General features: G+C 46.7%; 1 protein-coding gene across 6 annotated transcripts in view; it reads right to left on the bottom strand.

Moving 5' to 3' along the window:
- Nucleotides 1-15,648, bottom strand: part of tenm2a (teneurin transmembrane protein 2a) — a 199,958-nt gene that overhangs the window by 93,260 nt on the left and 91,050 nt on the right. Inside the window, exon 1 of one of the 6 annotated variants that reach the window (XM_047584608.1) lies at nucleotides 7,571-8,372. The exons of 4 other annotated variants lie outside the window; for them this stretch is intronic. In XM_047584608.1, coding sequence (XP_047440564.1) covers nucleotides 7,571-7,619 — 49 coding nt within the window. In that variant the 5' untranslated portion in view covers nucleotides 7,620-8,372. Of the gene's footprint in view, nucleotides 1-7,570; nucleotides 8,373-15,648 lie in introns of those variants that run through there. One more of the 6 variants, XM_047584610.1, reaches the window with a different exon arrangement.

Here is a 15,648-nt window from a genome sequence, read left to right as displayed (position 1 = left end):
TTGAGGTGTCTCGACGTGTGTCGGCGAGCGTGTTCTCCGGCAGGCAAAGGGCAAAAGGTGAGAGGAACGGGAGCGATGGAAAATAAAAACAGTGTGAGCGACAGAAACGGAGCAGCGGGGCGAAATAGAAATAGGCACGCAGGGGGAGAGAGTGAGAGGAGGAGGAGGAGGAGGAGGAGACAGGGGGGAGAGGATGGAGATCGCTGAGCAGTGGGTCTCATTAAGAAGTGGCTCCGGGGTCCAGTCGCTTGGCATTGATTTGTTTAAAACCCGAAGCTAAGCCATTGACAAGCTCGGCGTCCTCAAGTCCGCGTCGCAGCTACAAGTGCTCGGGCCCGTCTCGCAGAAAATCACGTGCTAAATCACTGCGATTGTTTTACCATCTCTCCGAGGCAACAAGCTCGAAATAAGGCGATATCTTTTTGGTTTTGTTTTGTTCGCGAGCACGTGCACAGCGCATTAGACGTCGAACTGATAGAATTAAACACAAACCCCGAAGAAAGCCTGACCTCCTCAAACACTCCGGTCTGGTTTCACACACCTCTTCTCGCGCGTCCGCGCGTGCATGTGGCTTCTAGCTGAATGGCCAATGAATAGAAGCTATAGTCAATCAATAGCAATCTACGGCCGGCCTTCACAATGCTAATGGAACTGTGCAATAGCTGGCATTTGGCCAGTCCCATCACTGTGGCATCAGTCTAAAAGAGCTGTGTGCGTGTGTGTGTGTGTGTGTGTTTTCTGCACGCAGAAAAAAAAAAAGGTTAAGCAGACAAGAGGGTGAGAGTCACAATGTGTGTCAATACGAGAGACAATGTGGGAGAAAAGGAGACAGAGAAAGAGCGACAGAGAGAGAAAGAAAAAGAGGAAGAGGAAGGAAGAAAGACACACACACACACGCACACACACACACACACACACATCCAGAGAGATGAATGTGCCGTGTGACATTGTTTAGGTGATCAAGAATGATGGATGGAATCATTTCACTGCCCCCTCTGCCCTGCTGCATGGCCCATCTCCCCTCATCTCCCCCTTAAGCACTGGTCATTAGTAAAGCACACTCACACATGCACGCACACACACACTCACACACACAGACACACCAACACACATGCATGGACTGAGTTTCACTTTGTCATCATCCCTAAGGCAAGGTCGCAGTGCCCTGTCTCCTCAAAACACACCTTCTGTTTAGTACAGCATCTGGAGCTACTGTCTAGTGTGTGTGTGCGCGCGTGCGTGTGTGTGTGTGTTTTGTGCGCGCAGGCGCTTTGCGCTGATGAGTCACAATGAGAAAGAGATTAACACTGGTAATGTAAATAAAATGTTATGTAACTTTTCAAAGTTGGAAGTCTACTGTGCAAAGTACAAATGAATACACTGTAGCATCGAGTGAGTAAATCCCTCCTGAGCCGTGCCTGAAAGCCGTAATGGGAAAATAAATAAATAAATAAATAAAATGGAAGCAGTGATGTTTCTCCGTTTAATCGCCTCCTTGTGGAAGTGAGAACATTATGTCGGCTTAATTGAGGGAAAAGTGAAAAAACATTTTCCTCGGATGTGTCATCCACCTCGCAAAATTGACGGACGGCTAATGAATCTTTTTCCTTTTTTTTTCGAGAGCGAGCCGTTTCGCTGGGTTCATCAAAGTAATTCAAAAGTGATAAAACCAACTCCGTAATGCGTTACTGTCAGCGGGAGGACAGGCTTGAAGTCCTCCCCGTGATTTAAGGTGCACGCGTAATCGATAATATCTTTCAGCACAGCAAAGGGGATGAAAATAGTCCCAGTTCGCAACCTCGTTTTGTACTCACACCGTCGCCATTTATGCTTTACGCCACACCATTATCCGTTCACTCTACCCTCTGGCGACTGGGGTAAAAGTATCCCTGCTTGGGAATTACCTCTATAAGGTATGCCCTGACACAACAAATGCATATATAGAAGTGCACGAGGACAGCTCTTTCGCTTACAAGTGGAGCCTCGTTTTCAGTTTCCCTTTGCAGAAGCAACTCCTCGCTGTGTTTGAGAAACAATCCTATATTTGACCCATTTTTGCTCCAACAGCGGCACAGCAAACTACCTGCCACTCTTCGGCGGAAGCGCAGCTCTTTGAAAGTGCTGGATGCGCCACTCGAAAACGCACGAGCCATTGTCCTCACCCCGTCCCTTAAAATCGGTTTCACATCTGTCGCGACGTGACAGCCGGGGGAAGCAGCCAGTAGCTGGCAGGGCGGAGTGACTCACAGTCTGGGCTGGAGAAAAAGGTAGTCTCTCCTCCTTTTTTTTTTTTTTTTTTTTTTCATGCTAATAACGCAGACTTGAGGAGAGTGTTCAAGAGAGAGCGGGAGGAGATGCGGGAGAGAGAACAAAAGCGGAGGTGAAGAGTTCAGGGAGCCGGAGTCAGTGCTTTGGGGAGAAGGATATTAAAGATGAAGGGAGGTGCTGAGGAGGATACGTGGACGGGCGGCGGTAGCGGCAGAGGGGAGGCAGAGATAGCAGAGAAATGGGAAACATTAGATAAGATGAAGAATGGAATGGAAAATGGTTAGTCGGGTTTCGAGTTTACAAACAACAGCTTGATGAGTCAATGAGTCACGGCTGTCGCTGCTACACCAGAAGGTATAATGAGGCTGTGTGGATGAACGATGGCATCTCTAAGACAAAAACTCCTTTCCAGCACAAATACAGGAATCAATTCATCACTTCAGCCTGACTGTAATTGTGACACGTTCATCTGTCTCATAGTTAGCTTTGGCGTGGATCGATCACTTAGACTGTCAGCGTTGCATAGCTAACAAACTGTATAACACAGCGTCCTACATGGCCGCGGTGATGGAGGACATGATGGCTTCTTGCTTAAAAGAAAACTAAAAGGTGGATAAAAATGATGATAGCCATCGACGAATATTCTTCTCCTTTATTAATATGCGGCGCAAAGTAAGTGAAAGGATTTAAATGAACTGCGATGTCGGCTTTTGTTTTCTTTCTCCTCTTATAAATTAGCTTTTTAAATGAAAGCAGGGGAGCCCGAGATAAGGAGACAATGAGACGGCGTCAGGTGTGGATGGAGGGATGGTTAAAGATACGAGAAGGGGCGGGATGTGTTGGGGTATAGGTGACACACATGGCAGCGCCACATGCAGATGGCACACATGGATGAGCAGCCAGGGTAGTGAAGCATAAAACCAGCCAGCTCACTGATCACACACACACACACACACACACACACACACACACACACACACACACACACACTCAAAAACACGCTGAGAACACCAGTTAGCCTGCCAGCCCTTTACTCACCCAAATCACCACTGTGAAAATTAATACCTCCAACCGTCCATACAAAAACCAGACGCACACTTTGAAGTAGACGCACACACACACACTCTGCAGATCCATAAATGCATTAAATATTTATATAGGAAAATGCATCTATGAAATTTGTCAGGAAGCCCTTTCAAAACATTTTTAAGTATGTTCAATAAAAAAAAAAAAAAAAAAAAAACACTCGAAGAGCCCAACACCTTAACATCAGCTGTGTTTAATCTTAATGATTTCCTTTTCCATTTGCTTCTCCTCAGAACTGACTCGAAAACTGAGATTGACTGCCGGCTGACTGCTTTTCCATCAGCCAGCCGCACAAACACAACCACAATACCTGATGAGAGACGGGACTGATTGCACAAGACGAGACGCGGCCCCTTGTTCCGTGATTTCCAACATGCATGGGCGTATTACACACAAACGCAGCCGGCACCGGCGGCCATACACGCGATAAAACATGGTGCGTTGGAGAGGACACAGGGGGCTGAAAGCAATCTTCCAACTGACCTTGAGTGGGGAGGACAAAACGAGTGATGGGGGTGGCGGCGGTGGTGGTGGTGGGGTGGCGGGAGAGAGCCGAAGCGCCGAAAAGCAGTGAAATACATAATCTATCTCCTCTGGCCGAGGGGAAACAAATGCTTTCACTGTGATTGAGGACACATCGCCCTCACACGTCAACACACACACAACCACATGCTCGTACAGGCGTTCGAGACGACGGGACGGAAAACCGATGGGGGTAAAAAAAAAAACTATTCCTGAAGCAGGATGGGAAAAGAGAGTGGGAGATCGAAGGGAAGTCAGTAACGAGGCCGAAATAGGTGGAAACCGAGAAGGAGAGGGGAGCACGGCAGACAGGGACAGATGGACGGAGTGGAGACGGGAGAAAGGAGAAGGAGATGACGGCTAGCGAGCGGCCTTTGTAGACGGCTGCCGTTGCTCACTTTTGAGTCAGCTTCACTGAGGCAAAGTCTTAATGACTCACGGCCCAATACTCTGCATAATCAAGCTGTGCGCGTGTGGGTCCGTGTGTGAGTGTGGGTCGGCGCGTGTGTCTGTCTGCGCGAGAGTGTGTGTGTGTGTGCCTACGAGCCACTAGTCTTGTAACAGAGAACTTTATTACCATCTGTTCCCACACATGCTTATTTGTTTAGCCGTGACACGCACGTCTTCTTCAATCGCTCCGCTATTTTTTCTCTCTCCCACTCTGTGCCTCTTCCAATCACCTCGCCTTTTGTGTCCTCTCCCTCCCCCTCCGCCTCGCACCCCGCGCGCATGGGTTGCGTTCCAACACCCCAAAACCCCCCAAAAAAATAAATAAACAAATAAATCCATGAAGCCTCCGTGGCTTTCAAGCCACCTCTGCTCGTCTTGGTGAAACAGAATCGAGCTCCAGCCATTTTAATCAAAGCGTGTGTGTGTGTGTGTGTGTGCATGTCAGCCTGTCTGAATGTATGCCTCAGTACCTGTAGAGGCCATTAGGTGGAGCTGGTGCCTGACTGAGAGAAAAGGAGAGACAGAGAGAGGGTAAGGGGGGAGAGACAGAATGGGTAGCAAAATGCAATGGAAAAGAAGGCTCACTCTCCTCTACCTGTTATCATTTATTTATTTATTTATTTCCCCCCCTAGCAGTGTATATAAAAATATATATTTTTTTTAAGGTGTCCAGCGGTGTGTTGTAGGCTGGATTGCTCGTGTCCAGGAGCATCAATTATTAATGGAACAGTGAGTACCACTTGGCAGCAGAAGTTTTGGTTATATGTCACACACAAAAAAAAAAAAAATAGAAGAAGAAAAGGATCTCCCATTTGTGCACCCTTGAGCATAATTCTTTGAGAAAGGAGACCTTTTTTGCGAGCTACTCTTTTAATTAGTCACAGCAGGAAATGCACGTGTGTAGCACCACAAGGAACACATCAGTGGAGCCATCGCACGATTATAAATTGCCCCCTTTTCCCGCTATGACATGCCAAAAAGGCTTGCGCCGAAAACTGCTTAGAACTAAAGACGCATACATTACTGCTATGTTACACTTTCTAACCGCGAATGAAAAAAGGACAATGCAAATGTTATTTTATTTTACACATTCACGAGGGGAATGTTTTATTTTTGCTCTTATTGAGTGTTTGTTGTTCCTGTGACTCAGCTAGATCAGAGTGTGAAATTCTTGATAATAAGATTGTTTCATGAACGCACAGAACATCCCCGGATTTGTGAGAAAAAAAACAAAAAAAAAAAAAAAGAGAAACACACAGGCGAGCATGCACCTGTGCAACCACAGATCTTGTTGGCAGTTCGGAGAAAAAGGGACAGTAGCCCGGAGGAAGGGCAGGTGTCCACAGATGGAGCTCTCTCTGTGCCTCTCTCGCTCTCTTTCTCTGCCACAGATGGACCCAATCACACCTATTTCTCTCTCACATGCCCTATAGCTACACGGTGGGTGTGAGTGTGTGTGCGTGCCTCCGACTTGTTTATTGTCACATGAAAGCGGTGTCTGCTGAATGACTCCCTAAATATGCATACGTCAAGCGTGGGTTTAGCCTACAGCGGAGCACATGTGGTGTTTACCGCGTGAAGCTGTGCCTGAGCGGAGAGGGAATACTGGGCTTCTACCTAACCATCGGCCCGGTCAAGCCAACGCGCCAACATACAGCAAATATGTGCTCAGTCAGACGTGCTCATTTCTTTACACGCGCGCACATATCCGAGTGTAAGACCGCGGCAGGGGAACGGAGCCTCGATATTCAGATCTGTGTTTAATTTTATGCGTGTGCGGTGACAGCTGAACACGTGCGGGGTGGCCCGCAGAGGGTCTGCCTGTCTCAGATTGCAGGGGGCCCTTCTGGCCAATAGGACCACCCGATCTGCAAAGCAGGAAGTGAACCGCCGATCTGTCATCTGTCTTCATAAACCCACCAGTCAGGACCCTCCTAATTAGTCACCATGGAAACCTTGGCTAATTCCCTGGTCTGCCATGCCAATCACGTCCTGTCTGTGGCAGCAATCAGAAAGGCACATTTATCCACCGCTGGGCCGGATCCCTATAACAGATGTGTGTGTGTTGGTGGGTGCCTTTGTGTGCATGCGTGTGGGCGGTTCAGGGAGTTTGTGTGTGTGTGAGCCTGTCAAAGGCCTGTATTTCCTGAGACAATGTTGCCTTTATTTTTTTTTTTAAAAAAACAACAACAACAAAAAGGCGCACACACATTACGCCTGTCTAGCTTTTAAATTCATGACGTTTGTACAGATAGCAGGCAGACGTGTCAGAGCTGCTGAGAGGGGTGTGTGCCACGTTGTGATTGTCTGTGGGAACTGTTTGATTAGCCTGACGAGTGCTAGCAATTCCCTCACACCCACAAAGCAATCAAACAACTATTATATGACTCGCACACAAACGCACACACACACACAGATACAGACGCGATGATGTACGGCGGACACACTTAACCTTTTCCCCCCTGAGGTCAGACAGTTCTGTCACGTGAAAAATATGACCACCGTCCTTCTGGAATAACCTCACGCGACAAGTTCACAATACGCACGCAAACGAGCCGCTTTGATTTTTAAATGAAACCCGCGTCACGTCCCAATATCCAATCAATTAAACAGCGCCGGGCTAGAAAGGCGATAACCTTGTAAATATCGAGGAACACACACATGAATAAATTACTGAACTGACACGGAACGAGGGGGCCACCCGCATCCCGTCCATTTCTCCCCATCAGCCCCCTGTCAATCACTATAATCACCATCAATTGGAACGTGCTCACCAGAAAGCTGAGGGCAGGCAGACACACACACGCACACAAACACGGGGCGCACTCGCATCCGCACCATCTTCAAATCAATGACCAAATAAAATGAGCGCACAGAAGTGGATAGGAACGGAACATGCTGGCATTCACGGATGCCAATCATAACTTCAAGGGCACATCAAAGCCAAGTTCTATTCAGATGTATGCCGTTTGATCACCACTGCCTCCAGCATGCGCACGCACGCACACACGCACACAATATCCACATCCATGTGTATATAATCTACATTAAAATTCAGGGTGTAGAAGCTGAAAAAAATGTTATAATTATCCATATGTGTCCATCCACAGTAGAACAAACACTGGGTTTTGGCTACAGTCAAGTTGCAGTGTGGCTCTTTTGTTCCATTCACTGGTGTCTGGAGCAAATGAAGCACAACGGCTTTTGATTGCCGTAGTCACAAAGAAGTATCCGAGGGTCTTACCTGTCTCATGAGAGAGGGTCTTGGTTCTTCCCGTGCCTGCGTGATGCATCGCTCCGTACTTGTCGCTCTCTCTGATTAACCCTCTACCCTTATCGCCTCTCCTCCACGCTCCGCTCCTCTCTGCTCCCTTAAGAGTCCTCTTTTCTTGATTCTCAATCTTTTGCGCCCTGTCTTCTCCCTATCGTCAGAGTCCCTGCTGCCTGCCGTCTCTCCCCCTTCTTCACTCTTGTTTTTTTCCTTTCTCCTCCTTCTCTCTCTGCCTGTTTTAAGTGAGCTCTGTGAAGCACACAATCCGCTAGCTGAGTGCCAGAGGAGGGGAGAAACGGAGAGCGCGAGAGAGAGAGAGAGAGAGAGAGAGAGAGATGGGAGACGCACACAGAGGCACTCGCGCCGTGTGGGTCGACACACTCGCACACGTGTGGTGGTTGCGCCGCAGAGATGAACGCCACGCACCGAGACACCGGAGGGGGGAGAAAAAAAAAAGAAAAAATGATGAGCGCAGTGCCCCGTGCTGCTTTCCCCCTTTCTCCAGGAGGCTGCAGGTCTTTTTTGTCTCCCTCCTGCCTCTTGTCCTCAGTCCTGTTTTTTTTTGCTCAATCCGTCACAGATCAAGGCCGGTTCAGGCACGGGGGGAATGGAAGGATGGATGAGAAAACACCGAGTGTGAGAGTGCCTTTCAGCCTGTAGCAGGCAGAGCAGAAGACAAGGAGAGATGTGGCTGTAGCTCCATCCTCCATCTGCCCACAGCTGAGACTGAGAGCAGACTCCACACACACGCACACCCGCTCTCTCTCTCTCCCCCCCGCTCTCTCTCTCTCTCTCTCTCTCTCTCCCAGCAGTGACGGAGAGGGAGGAAGGATGACGGCGGGAGCTAACGAATGAGCCAAAGGAGAGAGAAAAGGGGGTAGGGGGTGAGACGGCGAAAGAGGGAAGGAGCGTGGTGGTGGAAAGCAGGAGCTGGGGGAGGAGGTTGGCGACGAGGCGAACGCGCAACGGAGCCCACGAGCACCGGAGAGTGAAAGAGTGGCAGAATCCTGGGAATGTGACAATGCATGCACATCAAAAGGCGAAGAAGGGGGGGTGGGGGTGGGGGGGATTAAATGATAAAAGATGCAAGAGAGTGGGCGGCGAGGGGAGAGTAAGGGACGAGGCAAGGTGGAAGGAGAGGAAAGGAAGGATTGAGGTTAAAAGGAGGGGAGACGAGGCAGCGAAGCAGAGATGTGGATCCGGAGGGAGGGAGGGAAGGGGCAGAGGACGCTGCAGAGATGAAGCCGGTAATATGTCAGATCTCACATGGGCATGCTCCCATTCACGTTATTTGCCTAATCGGTGAGGGAACAATGTCAAACAAACAAAGGAGGACAGCAGGCACCGGAAAAACAGCTGTAACAACCTCTTGCCTTAAAACCTCGCCTAAAAGAGGAGAAATCCATTCATTTATTTAGATAAACCCGACAGGATTTTGGCCCGTTCGCACCAGTCAGATAAAGCTGCCAAGATACAATGATTACAACGTTTCCAGGTGGACCAGGTTACCAGGTGAGTGAAGGTCCTCACGCTGCCCAGCAGAGGGCAGGCATCTTGTCACATATCAACCAAAAGGCTGAGGTCATCACGCCGTTCCAACATTTACATAATCCCACATTACTGAGCACATTAATCAACGTTCAGTATGCATCCAGACACATCACTCAAGTCACTTATCAGATATCACGCAGCCCCGCATCATCAAAGCTGCTCAGCGCTTAATGAGATCACTAAGATGAATGACATTTAAGACAGTTCATGGTAAACTAGTCTGTAATTTTGAAACTGATTTGGAAGCAGATACTGCTCAGCGTTGACACACACACGCGTCGGAGTGCAGGTGTAAAATTGCTCCTCAGAATAATAATAATAAAAAAAAAAAAACACCGCAGCCCACAAGAATCAGGTGTGTGCGCTGTAATGAAGAGGGAGGAGGAGATGAGCGGCAAAGGCCGACCCTTGAGCCGGCACTCCAGAGAACCACTGTCAGCCTCATTCTCTATTTCTTCATGTGACATTCCCAGGCGCCATCTATCACCCTCAACGAGCCGCGCCGTGACTCGCGCGGGGCGCACCCCCGGCGTGCGCATACGTACTTGATATGTGCCAGCACGCACGGCCATGCTTAGACATAAAGTACAGTATATGTGTGCCGAGATTAAGGGCGGTACACACTCGGGCAGGTAGCGTCCCTCAGCACGCACACATGCATACACAGGTGTTGAGGCTCCATTTACAGCGTGAGTCGAGGGGGGTTGGTGGGGGAGGGGAGGACCAGAGGGGGTGGTTTGTGGTTATGACTTCATCATATTAAAGTTGAGAGGTAGAATCGGAGAGGGAGCGCAGGAGGAGACGCTGGATTTCTAGATGAGGTTCACGTCGATTTGTCATGATAAAAAACCCATCTGAGACAGAAACAAATTGCTTTCTTGACAACACCTTGTAATACTCCATCATGCACATGCACACACTCGCGTGAGCGCCCGGCGCGTATACACATGTACGTACACACAAAGCGATACATTTCCTCATGCAGGTTATTTATCAATGCCATTCAGCATCATTATACCTGGCATATCTGTATAACCATATATATTGGGTGTATATGTGGGCTACAAAGAAGCTAGTGCTCAATGCGATTCACCGGAGAGTCCGTTCAAGCCGCTGTAATTCAGCATGGAGGACGTGAACCTGTTTGGGAAGGATGTAAAAAGAAGCAGTTGCAGGATGTTGCGGGAGTGATGACAGAGAGCATATGGAAAGGTCACACTGGCAAAGGTAAGTGAGGATCATGTAATGGTATGAGATTAAATAAAACCTCTGCATATTGAGCCTCTTGTGCAGATTTACACCCCCTTTTTTCTCTAGCTCATGATTACACACTTAGGTTAAGATGTGATTTCTAAAAGTAGTTTTAAAAGGGAGTTTAAACTGCAAGATGTCAATTTACACAATTTCCTGTTTCCACATTTTTTTTCTTTTCTTCTCAACAATCTATTCTTTTCCCTCAGTGAATGTTTTTGCTCTTTTTCTCTTACCGTTGCCTGCTCTCATCCACCTACTTTCTTTTGTTTATCCTCCCTCCACCTGCCTCCTCGACTGAAACGCACAGGAACAGTGGGAAAAGGTGCGTCGGGGAGGGAGGGTGCAGGGTGTAGTTGTGCTATAAGGTGCCCCATGGGTTGAACATGGTCATTTGTCATGAGGCTGAAAGCTTAAGAAAAGACTAGTTAACCTTTACAGCTGATCCCCGTGAGACACGGAAAAAAACACAGACCAGCAAAACACCTCCAGGAGAAGGCGGACCGTGCGCACACGCGCATGCATGAAGGGCCCCTTTCAGCATCATCTGCACAAATCGATCATGGTGAAACCGTTCTACGAGAAGCGAGAGAAGGTTACCATTTTTACACCCCGCCCCCCACCCCTCTCCCCCCCTCGCACCAACTCCTTTCCCTCTGAGCAAAGCCTCGCCGTCTCCACAGTCCTTTTCCTTCCTCCTTCATCCCCCCTATCCTTGTCATCCCCACACCCTGCCAGAGTAATTAATCACCTTGTGCTAATGAGCTATTAACTAATGACAGATTGACATGCCTCTGCCTGTGTGCGCATGTCTGAGTGTGTGCGAGTGTGTCTGTGGAAGGATGTGTGAGTGTCGCCAGAGCCACCCTCGGCACACTAATGTGATTAATAAGGTTAAGCTCTTATTAGGGAGGGAGCACAAGGAGTACATGCACATGCAACCGTGCTCACAAAAGTCAACAGGCGTGCGCACAAGTCCAAAAATAAAAAAAATAAAAAAATCACAAACTTCTTTCATCCACGGGGCAAAGAATGACTTGTGTCAGCCCGCTGTAAAACTTCATATAAATAAAACTAGGGCACAGGGGGGAAAAAAAAAACATCAAATGCTTTACCTTTCACCATATATTCTCATTAGCTAGTGGCTGACTCCACTATACATGATCACATCTCAGGGAAAAAATAGGGAAGCGTTCCAGTAATGCACTCCAGTGGAAATTGCACCATGCTTGTATATGTATATACATGTGTGTGCGTTGTTTATTCATCGACACTTTCACACAAACTTTTACACTCATTCAGCTGACAACTCATAGTATCCTTGAAGATCAACAGAAAAGCTATGTCAAAGACAACAAAGGCAGAAACAAACAAACAAAAAAAAACAATCCGGTCTCCACAGACGCACACCTCCGACTGTATTGCCTTCAGGCCGGCTCCAGCACCACGGACAGCTACACAAAAGGAGACCTATTTCAAGGGGCCTCAGAAAAGAGTTGTTGTTGGTGCACAAAGCGAGAATCCATCTTTGTATCACATCCTAATACGTACCAAGCAATTACAGTGTAAAAAAAAAAGAGGCATTGCATCAAACCGTTACACAAATAGGGAAGGGTTGCTTGAGACAGGTAGTTACAGTAGAAGAAGTCTGTATCTAGAGTCTGTTTAATCAGATGTATTGGACTTTAAAGGCTCTGCTCTCCAATTCCAAGAGAAAAGTAGTTACAGGAAGAGCATTTGATACTCAAGAGAATCCTTGCACTACATAATAGGGAGCCTAACCTAGCTGCATGCGAGCTCATATGTGCAAATGCGAGCGTGCGTGTGTCTGCAAGCGCCAGCGCATCTACCGCGCTGTATGTGCTTCTGTGTGTCTCTGACCTAACAGTGTCTCCCCCCGGAGAAGTTTTTGGCGCATACCGGCGCTCATTTGCATTCTCACAGCTCTCTGATTTTTTTTTTTTTCTTCAGTGGCTTTAGAAGTGAACAGCTGCTTAATGGTCATAGCTCTTCAGAGACAGGACATTGGGAAGCGCAGAGGGGGTTAGCCAGGGTTTCTGCACTGCCAAGCACACACACACACACACGTGTGCGCGCACTGAAGTGCTCACCAGGTACAGCCTGGTTCAGCTATGGTTCCGAGAGTGAGATGTGACAATTTAGCAGATGTTTTCCATCCCAAAAGTGACTTTGGAGGCTCTCCATACTGTTGAAATGAACTACAATGGAAAACAAAGCCAAAGACGCACATGCATTACACTGTAGCTGATGTGACAACAACAGAGAGGAAGCCTTTGATGTGTATTGCTAAAACAATAGCGGTGCTGTTTTGAAAGGAGGAATTCATGTGTTCCTCGACAGTAAGCACCACACTGGTGTAGCTACATGTTCCAAGCAACTGATGGTGGGCATAATGCCGATTCTGTACGCCACTGAAATCACTGAAATCGGAGCTTTTCAGAAATGGATGGATGAACGGAGCAGCGGAGGGGGTTTGTAAAACCTGATTTAAAAAGCAAAAGAGGGGATTGTTAGAGGATTTTTTTTGGGTGAAGAGAGGCCGAGTGCTTTTTGAATTTTCTGTCAAACTCAACAAATTGAAACGCTGTATCGCTGGCACAGATCTGAGCATGACTACGCGAAATGGCCTTCATCTCCATGCTCATTTGACTGTTTGTCTTGTGGACACACGCACGCCGGAAGATTCGGGGCAATAAAAGAGAAGTGAAGGAAGGTTATCGTCTCGCAGCAGAGGTATGAATTGGCTCTGCAGCAGTTTGCTCAGCAGGGAAATGTGCTCACGTTGTCATGGCCGTGTCAATGTACCACATCCTGATAGGTGCACAACAGCTGACTGTGATTGATTGACAGGTTTATTGACTTCATAAATCGTTGTTTATCAACTACACCTAAAAATAAACCCAAGAACAAAATTGAAAAAACTCTGATTTAATGATCCTAAATGACTCGACAATTAATTAAAAGCGGCCGTTTTGTCTTAATTAAAATAAAAGCAGTAGATGAGCTGACAGGAAACTTGCATCTGATTTAAAACAAATAAATCAGAGCAAATTTATATGCCAGGGGTCTCTACCAAGGTTCTGTCCCTTGTCTGTTTGTAAACCAAATTTCCTCATGGAGTTTAGAAGAAATTTCTTGAAAACATTATTAAATGAAATGGATTTCCATGAACCCTTTTTTTTTTTTTTTTTTAGACAGCGCCGGCATCTGATTTTGAAAAGTTGTTTTCAATAGCCTCTCCACGGTTACATTTTAAATTGGACAAACAGATAAATTCAGCGATCAAGTAAACATTTTGCCAACTGAGGTTCTTATCAGAGATCTTTTGAGGCTTTTTCAAAGGGTTATACATATTTTCGTCTCTTCTTGTCTTGACTACTGTAGTGCTGCAGCTCGACATATAACAGGGGTGCTCAAGCGAGAACTCATTGCCCCCGTCCCGGCCTTCGCGCACTGGCTCCCGGTGCGTTTTAGGATTGATTTAAAGATTTTGGTGTTTTGCCTACAAATCACTAAATGGACACTCTGATCTACTACAACCGCACGTCCCGTTAAGGTTACTCAGGTTGCTGACCACTTATTTCTTGTGGTGCCAAGGTCGAGGTTGAAGGGGAGATGCATTGTATTTGCAGCTGCAGCCAGAACTATGGAAAAGCTTAGCTCTGCATGTTTGATTGACCTAGACACTGCCTGTTTAGTAATCTTAAAAGTAAGTTTTCCTATTTTGGTATTTCATTCAGTATGAGCCCTGCTTGTGCATTTTAAATTAGGATATTTTATTTCTTACCCAACCTCTGTGTTTCCGTTTGCTATGGTCGTAAAACAATTGGCTGCAGTTTTGGTTTTATAAATAAAATTGACTTGACTTTCCTGTTGATAAATGACAAACTGTGTGTGCTGGCAAAATCACAGCAGCGCCAGTTGATTTTCAGCTCCCTGGCATTGTCACGGATTTGTTGACCATCCAGTCACAGCTGATTAAACCGTCCAAGCCTCTTGTTGAAGTTGGAGGTCTGAATGGCAACTCCAACAAGTGTGTTTGGTTGTGATTCGTTGTTACTGGATCAGACCAAGTTTGTTTGTTTTCAGGGTTGTTTTTTTTTTTGTTTTTTTTTTTTAAGTAAAGGTAAACATTATTTCTTCTCAGTCCGAGCTGAGCCTGTCAGTGAACATTTTCTATCAGGGAACATAATTCCAGCCTCTTTCTCTGTGATTGGAAAGAAGGCGAAGCTGTCACAACCTGGACGTAGCTGATGAAAAGCTAACAAAAAAAAAAAAAAAAACTGCCTCGGACAAACAGCTAGTAATGCTGCTGTGTATGATGGAACTTTTAAATTTTGCTTCTGTAATTATTACATAACACTGAATTTAACTTGTCACTTGTAGATGCTGTGGTAAATGACACCCTTCTGGTTTCCTTGAAGTGGAGTGGCATGCCTCCTTTATGGGCTCAGCATGGCACTTTTCCCTGATGCTAATCATGCAGCGTCAAATGGCAACGGATGGATTGATGGGTTTAGTCAGACGGGACCATTAGACGCAAATGTTTTAGCCACTAAAAGTAGAATCGGAATGCATTCGAAAATAATGGCATAAATAGTTTCTGTTCATCAATTAACTACATAGAAAGTGGTGCACCATCTGCTGCAGCTCTTCTTCTTGTCAATGAAGATGTTTATTTATGACTTCTGCTAAGAGAGCAGGGTTATTTTCATGCCGTGCTGATCGAATTTGTGTCTGGCTAGATGGTAGTGCATGATGGAACAGATTAAAACTATGTTCAATACAGTGCACATAAATGCTAGCAATGAAAATAGAAAATAAAAACACAAACAATCCCAGGTGCTCACATATCTGGATGATGATGAGGAGGAGGAGCAGAGGGGGTTTGGATAAGTTCAAGGACAAGCACTAGCGCAGAGACAAATGACCTCCAGGTATCACGGACATGGTGGGTCGTTTGTAGTAAAAATAAAAAAAAGAAGTTTACACGCATAGAGCATAGGGAGGCAAAATACATGCAGGGAAGAGTTGCGAGCTAGATCAAACGCAAGGATTGTTGGGCTTGTAATTCTCCCTCTTATGTCTGCTAAAGATGATGAATCCCTCTATGAGGTATGCAATCAAAACTCCAAAAGACAAAACAGGTAGCACTGCAACAAAACTGTCACGGGCGAGTAAACAGCACGGTACAAACAAATACAAAAGATTTTCTGTATTCCTGTGTG

The sequence above is a fragment of the Mugil cephalus genome, chromosome 5 (assembly GCF_022458985.1).
Source record: "Mugil cephalus isolate CIBA_MC_2020 chromosome 5, CIBA_Mcephalus_1.1, whole genome shotgun sequence".
Lineage (NCBI taxonomy): Eukaryota > Metazoa > Chordata > Actinopteri > Mugiliformes > Mugilidae > Mugil > Mugil cephalus.
Note: the sequence above shows the minus strand (reverse complement) of the source record. Positions and strands in the feature narration are given on the sequence as shown.